Source organism: Sceloporus undulatus, chromosome 2, assembly GCF_019175285.1.
Source record: "Sceloporus undulatus isolate JIND9_A2432 ecotype Alabama chromosome 2, SceUnd_v1.1, whole genome shotgun sequence".
Lineage (NCBI taxonomy): Eukaryota > Metazoa > Chordata > Lepidosauria > Squamata > Phrynosomatidae > Sceloporus > Sceloporus undulatus.
The window spans coordinates 243,604,554-243,625,274 of record NC_056523.1 but is presented as its reverse complement, the minus strand read 5'-3'; the positions used below and the strand labels follow the sequence as shown (position 1 = coordinate 243,625,274).

General features: G+C 38.1%; 1 protein-coding gene across 2 annotated transcripts in view; it reads right to left on the bottom strand.

The window, feature by feature from the left end:
- Positions 1-20,721, bottom strand: part of MAMDC2 (MAM domain containing 2) — a 75,078-nt gene that overhangs the window by 16,042 nt on the left and 38,315 nt on the right. For both annotated transcript variants that reach the window (XM_042451613.1, XM_042451614.1), the window contains exons 3-9: positions 16,645-16,916; positions 15,440-15,524; positions 13,401-13,538; positions 6,293-6,549; positions 5,917-6,010; positions 3,725-3,871; positions 1,971-2,236 (exon numbers count right to left, since the gene is read on the bottom strand). In XM_042451613.1, the coding sequence (XP_042307547.1) occupies positions 1,971-2,236; positions 3,725-3,871; positions 5,917-6,010; positions 6,293-6,549; positions 13,401-13,538; positions 15,440-15,524; positions 16,645-16,916 (1,259 nt within the window). The remainder of the gene's footprint in view (positions 1-1,970; positions 2,237-3,724; positions 3,872-5,916; positions 6,011-6,292; positions 6,550-13,400; positions 13,539-15,439; positions 15,525-16,644; positions 16,917-20,721) is intronic.

The window sequence follows — 20,721 nt, the reverse complement described above, 5'->3', positions numbered from 1 at the left end:
AGTGGACCCATACACTGGATGTCCCACATTTTTCTGCCATGCAAATTGAGCTATATCCTTTGCTAATTTTCATTCACAAAAGCTAAGAGACACAAATATACCAGCTATTGTTCCCCCCCATCTTTGGCAGCTGTTCTTGTTGCTGACCAAACCCTTCATCTTGCTGCTACTACATTTTCCATCAGTTGGCCTTCAACCAAAAAATGCTAAGTTTAATGCTCAGTACTTCATATGGGCAGATTTTGGTATTTTTCATTTCTTGGCCTTCTTTCATGTAAGCTGCAGTTACTATATCACAGCCACACCAGAAAGACCAGTTCTGATACAGAGTTTGCAAAGCCAAATAATTCCACAAATACTGAATGATGACCCCATTTCCCCAGTCATTCAGTTAGCCAAAAACAGTACAAAGTTGAATTCTTTACTTTCTTTTAAGCATCAGCAATCAATGAGTTCAAACTGAAGTGAAACTAACAAATAGCTAATGGCTGGAGTTTCTCTTTCCAAGAAGATACAGATATCCATTTTAGTTTAAGTGGGAATTTGCCTTCTTTACTTCCAGAGCTTGGCAAAAATACTTTTTGGGACTACAGGTCCCAGAATATTCCAGCATATCATGGCCACTGACAATGTTGGCTGGGAAACTATGGAAGGTGTGGTCCAAAACAGCAATTTTTCCAAGGTCTGCTTAGAATGCTATCCGTTTTCATAGGGGGGGGGGCTCATGCCTGTCAGGAAAAAGCCACATGGGATGTATAGTCACAAGAAATATAATATGTATATGAATGTATTTGAAAGTAACATGGCACAGCAAAAGTTATTGAATTGTCACACAGGTGTTGTAAGTAATGTAATTGGAAGGTCCTGAAAGCCAAGGACATATGAGGCAATGACAAAGTGAAAAGATACAAATTGATATCACCTGAGAGTCATTGAGTGGACAGTAATGTATGATGCAATGTGAGGTCTAGATTGAGCCAAGTATAGTATGTCAATCATAATGTATGTACACGCCCAGGAGGTGGCAACTGTATAATGAATAGAGAGACAAATGTCTATATAAGCAATAATGTATGGCAATACTTTTTGTGGGTATAGAGGAGTATAGTAGTGTGGGTATTGAGGAGTATAGTAGTGTGAGTATTGTGAGTAGTGAATTGTTTTGTGCATAGTGTATATAGTAGAATAAAAGTAGATCTTTTATTTAAGAAGACTACTGTGTTGACTGGTGTCTTGAGAGCTGAACAAGAACCAGCAGACTGCAGAGAAGATTGGAAGACATCTTCAGCCAATTCTCAGAGCTACTGGTCAAACTGGTTGTTCTTCCGCTGACCAGGGTGGTGAGAGTGAAAGCCAAGAGAAGAGCTGCAACTCCCATCATCCCTAACAATGCCTTCTTTTTAGTAAGTCTCTAATGAGTCACTAAAGGCAAAGTGAAAACAACCATCACCCAGACCAAAAGTATGTCAGGTTTGGCGAACTCAGATCCCAGTAACCAAGAAAACATCTTGTGTAGTAGAAAACAAAAGAGTTTTATTTCCAGTATTGAGACAGAAGTTACCCATCTGAGGTTTTTGTCAGAACTAAAGATCCATTTCCAAAATCATAGTATAAAAGTTCACATCATCCACCCCCTCTGCTTGGCTGCAGTCCCCAGCCTTTGATCCCAATCAAAGCAACCTTTTAAGTCCCCCTTTTCTCCCCTCCAGTGTTTATCATTCAATCACTTTTACGGAAGGGAGGGAAATATCATTTCTTTAAGCACCAGGTCCTCTGGCAGGAAAAGCAAAGTCATAAACCCATAAACCTTCACCCTGTTACCATTTGCCCCATCCATTTGTTCCTAAACCCAAAGCACCCACTGGATTAATATACAATGCCCTTTATATTCCCCATGTCCATCCTCATAATAATTCTCCAAGTTATCATGACATAACCAGGCATGGTTCTGAAAAAGCACTGGTTGTTACCTTGCAAGGCATGGGCTTTTTGAATGTGATTTCAGCCTGAGTCCAGACTCCTCTGGGAGTTTCTAAGACAGACCAGATTTTTTCTTGAACCACATGGTTCTCTTCAAAGATGTAAACAGCCAAGGTATCCCTCATTTTGAAAAAGCCATATAAAGCATAATAAAACCGCAGACAATACTGTAAATTTCCTGGCAGAGTGGGGCTATATAAACGGCCAATGTACCCAGGCTGCGATGTAAACTTTGTGTTTGCCATCAAGTAGTAACCTGCAAAACAATACAGTTTTAAAAAACATTTCTAATAATCGTTTGCATCTCTTCATTTTAGAACACTTCTAGGCATTTTGTCAGACTTAGGTGCGACAGAAAATTTCCACTGGCAATTCTGCAATTTATGATCACTACAAATTATATAATACCATGCTTTTAAGAGCAAGAAAATCTCCTACATAAGTTTTCTGCCATCGGTATATTTTTCAGTTTTACTTAGCTAATTTCCAGATGTCACTGGAAATTAACACATTTTGATAGCACAAAGAAAACACTTCTCTTTCCACATCCTGGCTGCAGCAGCTTGACTGGCAAGGTGAATCAGCTCCAAAGCCACCACTCCCTGACTACAGGAATGACATGAGTTGACATAGAATATGGTTCTCCCCTCCACCAGAGTTTTAATGACTAGCCCATTAAGAAAAAAGAAATGACACAAGATTATACAATCTTAAAGTAATTTCATACACAAATAAGTATGTATGCATATAACAAAAACAAAGTAATGTCAAGCAAAAAAGACACACTCCAGACACATTGGACTTGGAAGATTTCAAGATGCAGACTGCACTAAGCCATGGGTGAATTTGGACCAGTCTCAGCCTTATGAGGGTGGAAAGAGGTAACAAGGTATATTGCCTTGAGCTCGTTGTGTGAAAGACGAGATATAAATGTGTGTGTGTGCATGTATAACAAATAACTAATTTAATTAATTTATTTATTATATTTATTTGTATCCCACTCTTTTCTCAGGACTGGGACTTAATACAGGAGAGCAATAATTGAAGATACGTAGGTTTGGCTGAGCCCATTTTATAACTTACTGCTGTGTCACTGACCATGCTTACTGTTAATGTGACCTAGCCTAGTTCTGAATTAACTTTCTACCTTTCTTTTCTTAACTAGAAATTAGAAAACTAGCTGTTCTGAGTTTTATAAGCTGAAGCAAATGTACATCAATTTTGTGATTTCATGCAGGAGGCTTACATCATTTTTGGGCCTCCCACTTCCATGCACCATTTTGTCAATACTGTATCTGACTGTTACTGATACAGAAATTAGCCCATGAAGTTACCCAGCTCCCAAAGCAAGACCCTCTTTATGCCTCATGTGTTAAAACATTTCCTTTCTGGACAGAATAGCACTTATTTACCCAGTCTGTTCAATGATTTATATCAACAGAAGAATTTAGCATGAAATGATTGTTCATTGTAAGGCCAGGAGAGGCTCAAGAAGAATACGAGGCTCCTTCCTCATTTTGTCTTTGGTTCAGTGACCTCATGGAACTGGGATTCTTATAAAAGTTATCTCATGAGCTATTGCAGTGCCCGCAATCTTTGTGTCAAATTATGTTCTGTGGAGCAAATTTTGGTGAGTTCCAATTTCCCACAAAGCTTATGTTATTAGCTGAGATCTTCTAAAATACTGAGAAAGTTCATCAGCATATCCCACTTTTAACTCTCAACAAGAGGCTTCTCTGCTTACCCATGCCAGTAGTGTGGTCACCTGGTCTATATGCATTAGGCTTTACTTTTACCCTGCTCCAGCCAGGGCCATCCTTATGATCCTGGTAAAAATTGCACAGATCATCCTCAAAACTGCAACTCGCCTGTGTAGGACTGAAGGAAATTTCTGAAATGTAGCAGAAAGAGACAGAGGAACAGAAGAAGGTAAAACTGGTGGATCTTCATAGTTAGCAGAAATACATAGATCAAAGCAAATGAGCATTAAAAAAATAAATATGCTTGAATCATTTATTTATTTTTGTTTTGTTTGTAATTTGACCATTACTAGTAGTTAACTATATCACCACTACACAGGAAAGACACATCAAAAATAGGAAGACACCCACAGAGGCAAAAGGCATCCTCCCCACCCATCCTCCCCACCCCTCCCATCCAGCCCTCATCCCGACTTCTATGCATGTCCACTTGCATTTTACAACACCAGTACCTTGTATCAACTGAATGAGTAGGCTTATGAGAAATTTATCCAGACTTCCCATTACACCTAACAGCCTGTTGCCTGTACATGCCTCAGAGCATTCATGTTTGCAAGATAAGATGCACCTTGGCCATGCAAGGTATTGTTACAACTGCAATAACAACTTGAACACATCCAATGTTATCTGAAGCTAAGCAGGGATAGGCCTAGTTAGTATTTGGTGGATGGGTAAGTACCATGGAATATCAAAAAGAAAGGATCCTGCCTCAAATTCTGGAAAGTCACTGAAGTTCAGAGTTGACAATATTGTCCAGTACCAAACCTATGTGAAATTGGTGTACTGCACCCATAGCAGACAGTAATGCCCATTCTTTTTGATATGTGGCAAAAGCCAAGCTGATACCACTTCTGTAAAACACAATCAGACTGCTTTAGTAGTTTAATGTGTGTGGAAAAGGAGCTACAAAAATAAATAAGCAAGAGATGCCATACAGCAGCAACAACAAAAGCCTACTTTTGTTGATATTTGTCTTTGGACTGCCCCCTGTATAAAAGATCTACAGACAAGAACTGTAAATGTAAAAGGTGTCTTTAAAATTCTAGTCTTGCCTTCAATCTAACATATAAGAACACAGACATCAGTATGCCAAGAAATAATGCTCTTCTAGGGAAGATCTGTCTAATATATATTAAGCAAAGGATACCAAGAGTACTGTTTGGCTCCCCCTGGGTTTTTTTCCTCCCCTGTGATAAATGGCATCCGGAGTTTTGTTTCTTTAATGTCACAGGCACATCTGATTTCATAATAACAGCCTGTCATATTTCAGAGAACTCAGCAGATCTTTCTAGCCATTCAAAAGATTATTGAATAGAGATGTTTTAGCCGATTAAGGGATTTATCCAGTGAAAAGATAGACACTTAAACCTGCATTTGAAGCAGTTTTATGCTGTCAAATCAATCATCCATCTAGCTCAGTATTGTCAACTCTGACCAACAGCTCTATGGGGCTTCAAGTAAGATTAGTCCCTAGCTATATCTAGTAAAAAAGTGTGTTTTTTTAGTTTTTTGTTCTTTATTTATTTATTAAAATATTGGTTAATTGTTTTTAAGTAACCAGTACTCCTAAAAGAATGGATGATGATGATGATGATGATATTTATTTCTATCCTGTTTTTCTCCAGTTTGGGATTCAATGTTGTTTACAACAAATTAAAAGATACATAGTTAAAAATTCACAAAAATAAAAAAATAAATCAACAATAATAAATTAAAACACACTCTTAAACATAAGTGTGCACCTTCATACACACAAACACACACACATATATATATACACACATATACATACAACAATTAGCAAGACCCATCACATTCTTTAGGTGAGACAAGCCTTTGTACAATCAATCATCAAATGCTTATGGAAAAAGAAAAGTCTTTGCTCGTCTGAGAAAAGAAAATTGGGAGGGTGTCAGTTTAATTTTTATGGAAAGGGAGTTCCAGAGCCTGGACGATGTTTGTACTCAACAGTAGTTGATACACCTTATACATGGTTGCCATACTACCAGTGTTTGTTGCTGATGATATCCTTGATTTACATTATTTAATAAACTTTTAATTATTTAAATACAAAAAATAGCGACATTGACTAGGATGTAGTTTAGTACAGCACATTCAATTTCACGCCACAAAACAGATCAGAAATAAATCAATAAGGAAGGGAAGAAAGTCATACCTGTATGATTACTGCAAAAAACTGGAGAGAACGAAATGTCATCAAGAGCAATATATCCCCCTTTGGCACTGTTAAAAGCAACTTCAAAAATAACCTAGGAACAAAACCCATGCATACCTATGTTATTACTATATCACGTTTATTTCATTGTAACATACACAACACATTCCCACGTGTTCACATGATGTTTTGATATCCAGTTAAAACCTACATTGCAAGCTTTGATCCTAATGGTGTCAGAATTCTATGACAAAAGAAAATATTTTAAATATCGTCCCACTATACTAAGAGAAAAAAGAGCCACAGAAACATGAATTTCAAACTCTAGTACTGGCAAAGTGTATGAGATGGAAACTTACAAATCAGATGGCCTTACCTCCATTGGGTATGGAGCATTGAAATCAACTTCTCCTAAAACCCAGCCATTATTCATGGCGCTGTCTGCTTTCCAAAGCTCTTCATAAAAGCCATTTACATCTCTCATGTAGATGGTGAAAATGATGCCATTTTCCTGCTGCACTTGGTAGTAAAAAGACAAACAGCCTGACACAGGAGTTGTTGTCCTGGGGGAAACCAGCTGAGCCACTTCCTGGAAGTGTTTGACATAGAGAGAGTCCACATACATGTAGTGGCCTAAAAATAAGAGAATTTTGTTAATACAGGAAGATGTGGTTTCTACAGCAGTGGGACAGTTATTTGATGCGCAACATATATAAACAATGAATGCTAAGTATACAGCTGTGAGCTTTTAAATGCCTGTTTGAATAAGATTGGAAAAAGTGACTTCTGTTTCATTTCTCTTACAAGCTCTAATTTTTTGAATATGATTTTCTATCAAACTCACCTTCTTACTCAGATGAAGAAAAGGCTAAAACAATAAATCAAAACTCTCCCTCCTGCATTCTCTCCTTGTTTGTTTTTTCTGGGTCCCGTCAAGTCATTTCCAATTTATGATGATACTAAGGCAAACCTATCATGGGATTTTCTTGGCAAGTTTTATTCAGAGGGCGCTTGCCATTTCCTTCCTCTGAGGTTGATGGTGTGTGACTTGCCCAAGGTCAGCCACTGGGTTTCCATGGCCAAGTGGGGATTTGAACCCTGGTCTTCTGGAGTCCTAATTCAACACTCAAACCATGACATCATGCTGACTCTCTTCTTACCTCTTATTAATTCAGTGTAAAACATTTTGAACTTAGTGTCTAACAAATAATAAATGTGGATCATGAAAAAGAAGCAAATATCTGATATACTAACTTGGCAGAGAAGTTGTTCTCTGAACCCCCTATATGTCCGTCACTGGCTTTGCCAACATTGCATGATGAAACTAGATTATAGTTTAGCTGAAATAGACTCCTTAATTATGCAAGAACCATCTGGATCAGGGGGAAGGAGAGACAAGACAGAACTATCTTCCATTTAATCCAGATTGATCCAGTTTAGCGGGTCTCTCCAAATGCCACCACTAACCTTCCCACTCTGGTATTCAGGCGGGATACACACCGCCATAAAGTACGTATTGTATACGTACTAGGGTTAGGAAGGGGCGGTGCTTCCGCACCCCCTAACCCTAGTACGTATACAATATGTACAAGATGGCGCCGCCCCTTCCACATGGGCGCCGCCATCTTTACGTACTGGACGCATAGCGTCCAGACATGTCGCGGCGCCTATGATGTCGCGAATGCACCTGTGGCGCCTCGCGACGTCATAGAGGCGCCGCAGAAAGAAGCTCCGAAATGGAGCTTCTTTTTTGCTCCGCGCGGGAGTCGCACGGTTTGGCTGCTGCGGCTCCCGCGTGGAGCAAATGGCGCTGGCAGGGGAGCACCGCAAAGCGGCAGTTTGTATCCCGCCTCAGTGAGATGTGGTTTTCAAAGGGTTCATCCATCCTCATAATTTGTCTTTCTATTGCATTATGTCACTATTGTTGATATATTTTGTTTTAGTATTTGTTTATCCTGAAAACATGTGCATAAAAATTTTAAATAAACAAATAAATATTGTGACCATAGCTATTCCTTTGTTCTAAAGAGATGTACCTTTCACCTGCCTTACAAACTTTGTCAATACCATTCAAAAACATGGATGGCCTTGTTAATCTGGAATATCAATATGCAAGGGGATCTTATAGCACCTTTGAGGCTAACTGAAAGAACGAGGTTGTAGCAGAAGCTTTCATAGGCTATGTAGACTATGAAGAACCTTTCTTGACACTAGTTCACTCCATGTGGCTTGGAGCAGTCTTTGGCCTCTCCAGCTGCGACCACACCCTGAGAGGCACGGGAGTGCAGCAATAATATGCCACAGTTCCAAGGTCAACCACCACAGTGGTCCTCAACAGACCATTGGCAAGGAGTGCTTTTTTGCACTCCTTTTGCAGCTGGGTTTGGGCTGCCTTAGGCAGCTGAAGTACAACTTTAATCTAATGGGGGGGGGCATGCATCATCTGAATGCCACGCCCCCAGATTGGCTTGAAGGTGGCACTTTTGGCCCATCTGTTTCGAGCCTCTGTCTACTTCTTTCACACAGTTATTCTCAATTGTGCTACAAGATCCTTTCATAAATTCCAGGTTAAGAAGGTTTAATTTACCCATGCATTTTAATCCACATAATCTCTTAACCTGCCTTTAATTCTTTTATCACGGCTACTAAAAGTGCTGGGTAGGATTAACCCACTGGATCCTACTACTACCAACATTGATGACCCTCTCCACCCTTTAGCCTTCTGTGCATCCTTTAAAAATAAGTTCTGAGGGCTGGGAAAACCACAAGGGGCTGCAGCAAGAGTGGCAGGGAAAGAATACTGGCAATGGATAGAGAAATACACAACCAAATATGAAAAGGCACTATTGGATGTTTTACTACATTAGGATTTTAATGATTTTTTTTCTTTATATGTGTGCTACATCACCCTGAAGTCTAATCTGATGAAAGGCAATAACAGAAATGTTTAAAATAAACAAATAATGCACTCATAATTAATGCAAATAATGCAATATCTGGAAAATGATTTGGATAAGCCTACACAAAACTTTCCTGATAACAGATCCAGCCTCACCTTGAATCTCATGCTAATTTAGAATAAGGTTTGGGCAGATTCAAGATGCCATTTAAGGGTACAATAGTAGGTTATTAACCATGTCTTCCTGCTCCTATCTACTTAGAAGCAAGTACCACTGAATTCCAAGTAAAGTCCCAAGTAAACTGTTATAGCTTTGGAACCTAAATATATTATCTAGCTGGAGTAAAATGAAGCAGCCACTGATCCTAAATGTAGGTGCTCAGACCCATTTCCATTAAATCCAGCCAAATCAATACAGCTAAGATTAGAATCCCAGTATGAACACTGGCAGATTTACAATGCCAAATTATAGAGAAGGCTGCTTTATACGCTTTGATTTTGATGGATTGGGGTGTAAGCAGGAAAGGTCCTGTTTAGAATTTCTATTTTAAACCCTCTAATCTTGAGCCAGTCCAACCTAGTAAGTACCAAAGCCCAGTAGGTACTAAAGCTATCTATATGTATATTTAAAGTATCTTTTAAAAAGAAAACCAGTGAAAATATAAAAGCATAGATAGGGAAGGAGAGAAAGAAACAGAAAATTGGTCAAATCAGTGCACATAAAAAAGTGTGGCTCAAAATACTAAAGCAGAAAAGACCTTTCATAACTAAACATTTTAGTGTTGGTTTGTGTGTTGCTAGGGAGGGGTATTTTACAATACCGGCAGCAGTAACTGGCTGGTGTTTTTCAAACTGTTAACTTTAGTTATTGGCCACTTCTACCTTGGTTTTGAGAAAAAACTTGGCTTGACAGTTGATGCCTCTTTTATGGCCCTGGAAAATCTTCTTTCTGTCTGCAGTTCCAGCACAGATTTCATGTTGACCATGATTTGTTCTGGGAATCTTTCTCTTTTTTTAGTGCTAGCAATTAGTAAAACAGAGGTTAAATTATAGAGAGCAAACCTGTTCAAAAACTCTCTAGAGAAGAGTAATTACTAGCTCTTGTGTATGATAGGTCCAAAAAAAAGGGTTTGAAATTTCTGATGTGAATTTGGAACAATTCTAAGTGTATGTGTGTATTTAGACTAGACAAGATCCTAAAGTGCAAAGAATCATGCAAGCCATTGTATTCTTCATCACAATGTATGGATGTGAGAGCTGGACAGTGAAGAAAGCCTACAGAAAGAATATCAACTCTTTTGAGCTGTGTTATTTTGTCCACATCATGAGATGGCATAACTCATTAGAAAAGGCAATGATGTTAAGAAAAGTGCAAGGCAGCAGAAAGAGAGGAAGAACAAATGTCAGATGTATAGACTCAATCAGGGAGGTCATGGGCCTGAATCTACAGTAACTGAGTACAGCAGTAGAGGACAGGGGGTCTTGGGGATGTCTATTTCACAGACTCACCATGAATTGAGGGTGAAAGAAGGGCAATTAACAACAACATTTGTGTGTGTGTGTGTGTGTGCGCGCGCACCATTATTCTTGAAAGCGGCACATGCTCGCAGCCATGCCAGCAGCCATGCGCACATTGTGCTGCCATTGTGGACAACCAGACTTGAGGTCCCTCATTTTTTCTTATCCACGGGGAGAGAGAGGGGTCTGGAACAGATCCCCACAAAGGGCCAGCTGTATAGTCAGAGAAACTGAATGAGAATTTATATAAATTATGTACATATAAATTATGTAAATTCAGAAATTCATATATTTGCTTATTTTGTATTATTTCTTCTCCCTTTTCTCATCATGAAAACTAAAAGCTAGAGACTAAAGCTCCTCCCTCCCTATGAAATTGTACTGAAACCTAGTCAGGATTCAGAGATTTCACCAAGCTTCTTTGTGGCATTATAGATTAAAACTTTGTTTTCACTTTTAAAAAAAAGAGCGCTTCTCAAATCTGGTCTCAGTACCAAATAATATGCCGTTTAACTCACCATTCTTACTATATATGCTTCTTAATAGCCATCTTGTAACAGGGGTGAAATTGTAGTACATGGAAGCAAAATGACCAGTTTCCTCCAAATTTCTTGACACATGCCTAAAATGTTTCTCTTGGCAAGGTATACTTTTAAGAGATGCACCCATTACATGATCTCAAGTCAAATTTATACAGTTGTGTCATACAGGGAAGTGGACCTGATTCTTATAGGTGTTCTATATTTATGTTCATTATCCTATAAAATTCATGGGGTTGCCATAAATTGACAAATGACTTGAAGGTACCTACACACACACACCACTATGATCTACAAAATGTAATCATGTTACATCTGTTTTCAGAGCTGCAGTTGTTTTTAAATAAAACAAAACAAATAGAAGAATCCTAAAATCAGATTATATCAGGTCAAAACAGTTTTCCAGTTAGAAGTGTGAAGCTGGCTTTTTCATCAGAAAAAAAAAACAACACATGAAAATGAGCAGTTGAATGAGCAATAATATCCTCTGGATTTGACATCTGCTTTGGTTTTAGAGCCAGATGCATCTGCACTCAGTCTTTCCAGTGCATAAATATAACAGTTTGTGGTTTTAACATCTGCAAAGAGCCCTCTAATTCAAAATTTAAGAACCCATCTCATCTCTGGTTTGCAAGAGAATACTGAGGGCACAAACCTCACCAACAATACAGTCTTTTGCAGGAGAAAAGTCACAATTTTGTGAGATTCACTTCTGTAATACATCAGAATATTTCCGTGCTCAATAAAATACCAGAGACTGGAGTTTTACATTGTTTACATGAGCTCAGTTCAAACACTAATCTGATCTTTGTTTAGTAGATGCATCCCTTTTGAAGAAAAAAAGATACCTTCTATTTGTTTTTAGTCCTTGGAAGAAGAAAGCAAATTCAAGAGAGAAGATTTCGTTTTCCTTCCTCCTCCATATGGAGGGAAATTCTACATCTGTTAAATTGCTTCAGAAATGGTTCATTTTAACATGTTTCTCTTTCTAATTAAAGAAGCTAAGAGTTGCCTCATTTTGTTATTTATTTTGATTTATTTCATGCTTTATACAAAAGACTCATGGCTGATGCTTTTCCACGAACAGAAGGGCTCCATTTGTGGCAGGGATCCCAATCCAATCATAGCTTCTGTTGGGAGGAAGGGAAGAGGCTATTTCCATCCATGTACTCTGCTGCTCTCTCCACTCCTCTCAACCACAATCTATTTTAGAGGGTCAAGAGATTCCCCACAACAGTATGGGAGCTGGCACTGAGGAGAGAAGGCATTTGTGAATGTCTTAACCCCAACCATGAGAAGTCTGGCTCCTACAAAGTCATTACTTTTTAAATTTTATTAGCTCTGCAAAATATAACAGGTTGACATATTTGCCAGGGCCAGGCCAGCCAATGGGTTTAACGTCTGAATGTTAAGAAATTGGCAATTGGACTAGATTAATAGGGGTTTGTATGATACAGAAAGAAAGAAAGAAAGAATATACCCAAGTCACTTCCACTGAGATCAACAGGATTACTCAAACACTTTCCCTAAACTGATGCCAAAAAATAAAATTGTTAGGCTTAAACAATAATAAAAGGTGCCCGGTAATATAGCAGAATGGAATTCAGAAGCAGATATTGTTGTTTACCATTGGTTTGAACTATTTCTCCCCAAACCCATTTCCTTTCTGCACAAAGGACTTTTGAGGGATGATTTTCACCTGAATTACAGAGAGCAAGAAAGGATTAATCTCCTCCAGTCTAGTGCCTTCTGTTGTAAACTTGATAGGCATTATTTCTCCCAATATGTAGCTACTATTTGTTTGTTTGTTTTTAAAATGTTTAATATGCACATGCCCACTTTAATTATCAGAATGAAGAAATGTATATGCAGAGGGATCTGTATCTAGATCTCACTGAAAATCAAGAGCTGTGTTTCTTTTGGGATATACAACCTCTTATGAATATATTCCCACAGCTCCTAAAAGCACGACACACTTCATGGAGGTTCAGTGGATATCTGCCAGCATTGCACACACAAAAAGAAAATGCCTCCAATGAAATAAATGGATGTGTTTTCACACTATTTCTAAAATAATAGAGTACGTTTAACATTTTCTGAGAACATACATACCTATTGAAATAATAGAATTATCATCCTGATCAAGAATTAAGCTAATGTGAATTTAATTTTATTCATGTTCATTAGTGAACAGCTGACAAAATTCTGGAGAAATTATTCTTGGAACAATGCCTGGATATTTGCATTTTCAGAGAGAGAAAGAGATGCTCCCTTTATACTGGACAAAAAATGCCACTAATGAATTCAGTTTGCAGTTTTCCCCTCTCATCTTTTCCTCTTTCAAATATATTCTCTGATCTCTGCATTATGTAATTTTTAAAAAATCATTAATGGCACTCTTGTATAGGAGTGTGACATATCAAAACAAAATCCCTCCAACAGGTGAAACAATGAATGAAAACACTTTTTAATGGAATATTTTTATCATTTAATACAGCACTTCTTTCTGAGTAATCTCTTTCACTTACCTAATTCATCTTTAAGAGTGTGATCTCTTGGAAGGATGGATTGGGAATTTCCAATGTTGCCTCCACCCACAAACCAGTTTACATTGGGGTTCCATCGGTTCATGTAACCACACAGATGGTTCTCTTCAAAATTACATTCTGAAATTTACAAAGAGTTAACTGATGCTCTGAGAGCATGTTACATAAATATCACAGCACACTAAAGAACTAATGTATTGGCTAAAATCAATTCAGCGTATTGATTCTTTTAAAAATTAAATATTAATATTGAATATTTATACTTTATTCAGAAAGATAACAAACCTATAACCATACCTTCCTCCGGCCTGTTATCATCATTACCCATTTGCTCACCTTTTAAATTGTCAACTAAACTATCAGTAGATATTCAGTATAAAATAAAAGGATAGTGACACTGAACAGGTGAGCCTTTTGTATAAGTACATAGCTCTAAGGCCTGAATCCTATTGTTAATCTCAACTAGACAGATCCACTGAATCAGTAGGAATTACTTATATGTTGGCAGTTGGTCTGCTGTTGCTGAAACTATCCAGGGCTAGTCTACATGTAAGTGTATTATGTACATTGCTGCGGATTTTTGTACATTCGCATCAACGGTTGTCTTTACTTTTCTGCACAAATTTGCAGGAAGTTCAATCCTATACATATCTATTCAGAAGTAAGGACAGCGGAGTTCAATGGAGCTTGTTCCCAGATAATTAAGTATAGGACTGCAGTCAACTGAATTGAATGGCAATTCTGAACCATGTATAGAACTGTACTATAAATCTGCTTTTTTTTTTAGTAAGCTAATATAGGCCCGGTACAGATCACCCCAAAAGGGCGGTCTGCCGGCGCCTAGTTTTTCACCAGGGGGAAAGCGCAGCAGGCAAACCGTGCAGTTTCCCGCCAGCGGAAAAAGAACCCACAGAAAGCAGGTTCTTTTTCTGCCGCGGTAGTGGCGCACTCGTTACGTAAGTACCGTGCAGCGTCGTGTGGATTCCACGTGGCACTTACGTAACGATGATGGTGCCCATCTATACAGGGCGGCGTCATTTTGACGCCCTCGTCACGTGCTAGGGTTGAGGCACGTGTGGGCGGAGCGCCCTCAGCCAACCCCTAGCACGTGATGAGGGCGCCCCATAGGCCTGTCTGTACCAGGTCATAGTTTCCTCAAAGGACTATATATATAAAAGTATCTGTAGATAAAGCCAAGACCTGAGTGTGCACCTTTGCTTATTGGCTCTAAGGAATGGTACTTCTGAGAACTGATATTTCTGAGGATCAAGAGAAGTTTCTCCAGACCAAGCCCCCACAACCTGAAATCCAGCCACCTAAAAAGAGCCAATGTCTGTACCAAAGGGCAATGCTCTTTACCCAACATGTTTCAGCAATAAGAAGGCAGAATGCTAGTCTTGATTATCCTGGCCAAACTAAAAAGAGCTAGCAGTTGCAACAAACTGGTTATGAGATAACCTGTTCTTTCTCCTTTGCAGCTGCAGGATTGCTGCTTGCAGTCCTTATCCTGGATCACTTGTTCCTGACATCGGCTGACTGAGCTACCTTGTGCCTGGTCCAGGGTCCTGATCTCACTCCAGCAGAAAGCAAACTAGGGCAGACCTCCTGGGCCTGCCTCATGCCATCTCATTGGCCTCTCCCTAATGAGGGAAAGCTATACACCTGGACAGCAGACCATTATTACTTTGTTATGTGCATGTATAAGCTGTCTTGTTGTTGGATTGTTAAGGTTGATATAATATAAAATAAAAAGTACCTAAAATGTATATGCATAAACACCTTACTTGCTCAGGTTAAAATTAATAAAATATTTGTTAGAATGTCTCTGGCTTTGTTGTGGGTTTTAAAAATAGTATTTCTTTAATATAAACCAGTTTATGCATCTATATTATAATAAACTACTAGAACACCTGTTAAGATGTTAATTAATATTATACTGTACTGATCTGTACTTTTCCTTTTAAAGGTAGTTTCTCAATTAAACACAAATTCATTGGCAATTATTATAAAAAGCAACCTACCTATGCAGTAGCCAGTAGTAATTTTAACTTCAAAAACTGCTATGCTGGCAAAAATGTCTCTTCCCAATACACCTTCTAATACAATCTACAAAATAAACCAAAAACAGAAAAATGTTAGGTCCTAGAATTTTTCACAGCATTTGTTGAAATTAAACAAATGTAAGTTTTAATGGCTCTCAGTTCTGCCTTACACCAATAAGATTGCCCTCAATTAAGTATTTTCTTGAAAAAGAAGTACACAAGGGGCTTTGCTGAATATCTCCAGGTTGTAGAGATATCAAATAGAGTATGTGTTCAGTATCTGTGGACATATGTGGACATGAGGAAGGGGGTGCAAGTCCACTATATAGTCCTCTACTCGGTTTCACAAATTTTGCACACATTGATATAGGATATGTGATGTGCCACTAATATACCACAAAGTGTTGCTTACAATATTTTAAAATTTGGTCCCAGTAAAAGAAAGGAAGAAATTGTGAAAAATCTGTTATTTCAAAATCTTGAGCATGGAACAGAATGAAGTCAAATATGCACACGCACATGTGTTATATATAAAATGATGTTTATAAATATCATGCTGGGAAAGATCTCCATTTCCAATCTAATCTCCTTGATGGATATTGCAACTTCCTGACAAATGTTGCTTAGAAAACCTGGAGATACAACACATTGATTACTATAGCTCTTTTCAAACATTTATATGGATTCAATGAATGCCAGAGGCAGATAACAGGCTCTTTCCTCACCTAGACACATTAATTAACACATCTGAAGCGAGACCCCACATGTACAGCAGTATGCATGAGATCTCTCTAAATGTATTGTAAGGAACGTGCAGATGCTGAGACACAACTTGGCAATGCCATGCTAACTTCTACACCACACGTGTTTAATGCCCATTCACAAATGCCTGAATAAAGCTACAGTTGTCCCTAGTGTTCACTATTGTTCACTATGTTTTCACAGAAAAGTAGATGGACACAGACCTAAACACAAAACCAAAGCACACATGGACTTGCAAACAGTTCTTTATGAGCTCTTCAAAAATTATCAGCTTCTTGTGTGTCTAAATGAAGCAATTAATATTTGGCCTTAGTTCATGTGTTATATTTAAACAGTGGAGGAAAGGCAAGAAACAAAATGAACTAATACAGAAATACACCCATGTAACTAAATGCAGTGCTTTGTTCCAAAGTTATGCTTACCTTGTATTTGTCGGTATTATTTCTTAGATCTAGGCTAGCAATGAGCCAGCTCTCTGAGGGTTCTGTAGTTGTCCAAAGTAAATGATCAAAACTTTCCCCTTCCACCCTGAGGTACACATTTAAAGCAGTAGGATCTACTGCCAACTCTGAAGATGTGGCAATTTGGTATATGAGTCTAATACAGCTCCAGTCTTCTGTAGAGAGTTCAGGACTGAGCAATACAGCTGTGTCACCATTCGTACCCTGTGAAGTACCCACAGAAATGTAATGACCTGGAAAACACAAAAAATTTGCATTACTACCTGGAAAACTATGTGATGTATATAATTTTGAACTCACATCAATACAGTTCTCTCCAAAACAATTTCAATGACATTCCCATTATCCCCACCTGGCACAGTCAGTGGTCAGAGATTCAAAGCATCTGGATCCATTGCAAAAGACACACAGATACTTTTATTCATCTTAAGGTGTAGGTGTGTATCACTCAGTATGGCAGTACAGTCATTTCCCAAGTACACTGAAATCTACAGGCAAGACTGAGAAACATATACAATTAGTGTTCTTTCCTGAATGTTTTACATATATACTACATGAGAGTTTACAAATGTATTCACTATATTTTTTACTGTTTATGACTGGTGAGTCCTACTGAGTTTATTGCAAATTCTTTCACAGTAAACACACCTAAACTCACACTGTGTAAGTACCTCCAGAGAGGACCAAGACAAAAAGGAGCCAAGAGTCACGCCGCCTGATAAATAAGTCATACATCTACAAGAGTTACTTCATACACTGTGTTCTCTTTCCAATACAATTATGGCAATGGGTCACAGGGAAGAACATACATCCTATACAACATATTTTTGTTTTTCACTGGCAGAAGACTCATTCAGGACAGTTGCCAACTAGTCTTGTTACTTTTAAAGAGTGCCAGAATCAACTACAGAATCAAATAACCAATAGATAATATTCTAATACACAGCACAACAGGGAATCGGGTTTACAAGACATCGTATTGAAAGCTTCCCGTCTAAACTTTTTAAAATGTGTTCCTGAATGGAAACTGAGAATGTGGTTTTGAACTTATCAGCATACTTAGGCCTTTTAACAAATACAAATCTTATCTTCTTCTCATCAGGTGGAACATCACTGCATGAAAACATTTCTCATAGTTCTTCACATGAAGGACTGTAACATCTGAATCAGTCTTTAATCCCACAGATTTTAAAAAATACATTTCCAAATTGTCTTGTGACCTTAATTACCCTCAACTTGGTTATATAAAGTAGTAGTATAAAATGGAAATGAATGGAATTTAGATTAGAGGATATTTGAATTTGGGATATATAAGGACATTCAGACTAGAGACTTAGACAGGGAGCCACCCACAGGCAGAAAAAGAAAAATGGCAAGTTTCTGACTACTTAGTGTTTACAAAAAAAGTATAACATTCAGTTTAAAACAAAATGATGCTTCCAAACTACAGTATCCCCGTTTTCATCCAAGAACAACCTATGATTATCAAACTAGTATAAGCTTCAATACTCATCCTGCAATTGCAGGTTAGAATTAATCCTATTTTTATTTCAGCCATACAAGACTGTAGAAGTAAACCCTGGCATTCTAGAGTTCTGGTGTACTGGCAACAGCATCATAGACTGTCTAAATGGAAACCTCAAGTAACCAAATTAACTATTTGAATCAGACACAGGAAACATGTGTAAATCAGACACAGGAAGCAGATATTGCTGAAGTGCAACCGTTACCCCTCGCTATTGGCTGTGCTGGCTAGAGCTGATGGGAGTTGCAGTTCAAAAACATATGGCAGTCCACTCATTCCAATATGTGATTTAAATGCATAGTTCAGTATAAATAGCCTCGCATGCACACTCACACACACCATCTCATATAATCCCATTTGTTTGAAATATCATCTAAGGTTTTATCCTATTTAAATAACAATGCCACAATAGCATGTTTAATTAGAACCAGGCTATGCCATCTGTCCCATGAACCACAGTGAATGCAGGTTAACTTGGCTTCCATACAGTTCAATTAAAGTTTATTAATTTTTAAACCAAACGAGGGAAGGAAGCATTTGTTCTATACAGTGATAAACTGCTGCACTATTTCCTTTCCATTTCTGTACTCACTGTCTGAAAAACTAGGACATACATCTTGAGATCTACAAGATGAGAATGAGAATTATTGTGCATTATTTTTGCTCAGTTCTACTAAATTAACAGCACAACAATAGTTTTGTATGACTGTAATCTACAACTACATCTGTATTGCATTTTAAAGAAAGAGCTGAATGTGCACGTTATTATCAGGACAATCCACTGAATACTTAATACCCATATACATGCCAAAAGAATACACCTCTTAGTAAAAGTAATGAAACAGAGATATATTTTAAAGTAACTCGTGTCCTCCAACTGGGGACTAGCAACAGCTTTGTGCATGAAGTGGAATCATTTCCATCTCGAAAATTCATTCACACAGTTAGCATTTAGCATCACACACAGTTTGGCCTTAAGCTGGAGCCTAAATATGAAATGGCAACAACACACATTACTTTCATCTTTAAAACAAGGCAAGTTTCAGACTCTTCAGAGTGCCTGGATGGGAGACTAAGGACACTATCACACAAGCCCCCTTTTCACTGCAATGGCATTAGTTAATGAAACAGAAACATAACAGTTTGAGAGCAGCCATTATTACATGTCTCCACAATAATGTGATGTCTCTGCTGTCGTGCTGTTTTCCACACTCTTCCTTAGCCCCACCTCCCTGCCCTATGCCCTACCTTGAATGATTTTTTAAATTTTATTTTTAACACAGTTCCAAAGTCATGTTAATGTGATTTAAGTTAAAAGAAAAGAAAAAAATAATAGAAAAAAATTAAGGAAATCAGCCTGCGGCAAGAAAGGGGACAAGGAGAGAAGAGGAGACACTATCAGAACTGCCATGGAAGTGACATTTTGCATCTGAGGACTAATAAAAGTGCACCACAATGGGGGGGGGGGGGTTATTGACAGGTTTTCCCGTCAATGAAAAGGGATGCCTTAACTGCACTTCAGAGACACAAGGGGACAGGACATTCTTGTCCCATCCTTTTCCCATCCTTGTCCTGTCCCCCCCTGAGCAATCACAGGAAGGACTTTCAGACAATGTAGAGCTGATCTGGACATTGTCCTGTTCAAGAAGTGCAAATTACAGCAGTTGCATGAAAGATTTTAATATGACATTGCGCTGATCCTGTCATTGTCCCATCAGTGAAGTAGAATTGTCCCATCCTTGTCCTTCATTTTGCCTTAATGAAAGAACCCATTAATGCAATTCCACTTTATTGACAAGTTTATGACAGGATCAGCGCATCAAGAGTGAAAGTCTTTCACATGATTACTGTCACAGGCAGGATAAGGCCGGGCTTCACTTCAATCTGATAATCTCCACAGCAGCTTCAAGGTAGAGATGACATTGTGCAATAATTATTGCCAAAGGCACTATTTCTTTAATAGTGGTTTAAAAGCTATGTGTGATTATATCCTAAGAATCCATTTTTCACAGTACAGTAATCTGTTTACCAGGTAAATGAGATATAAAATGTAATTTGTATGACTAAAATCATTTTGATGTTTTCCTGTAAACCATGTTGTATATCAAGTCACAGATACTAAGACTATAATGACAAAATTAGTTCTAATATTGCATTTGTTTTACTTTTTTATATTCCATTATATCCTCCAAGGATCTCACCACAGCATTTATAGATCTCCCTAGCTGTTGTTGTCTCACAACAATCCTGTGAGGTAAATTAAAGGAAGTAAAAATAGCTGTGGGTGAACAGGCATATTTCTTCAACTGGTCTGCTTAAATCACAACGTTATGTACATGGACTCAGATGGCACAGATGCATCACAGCAGTCATATCCTGTTATTTGATGCACAAGAAAGCAAAATTCAAGGCAACATCATTGATCCAAAATAACCATGTAAAATAAAAGTCAGATGGATAGCACCTATCACAGCCAATCAAAAGATATATAAAGATACCAGATACCCTGTCTT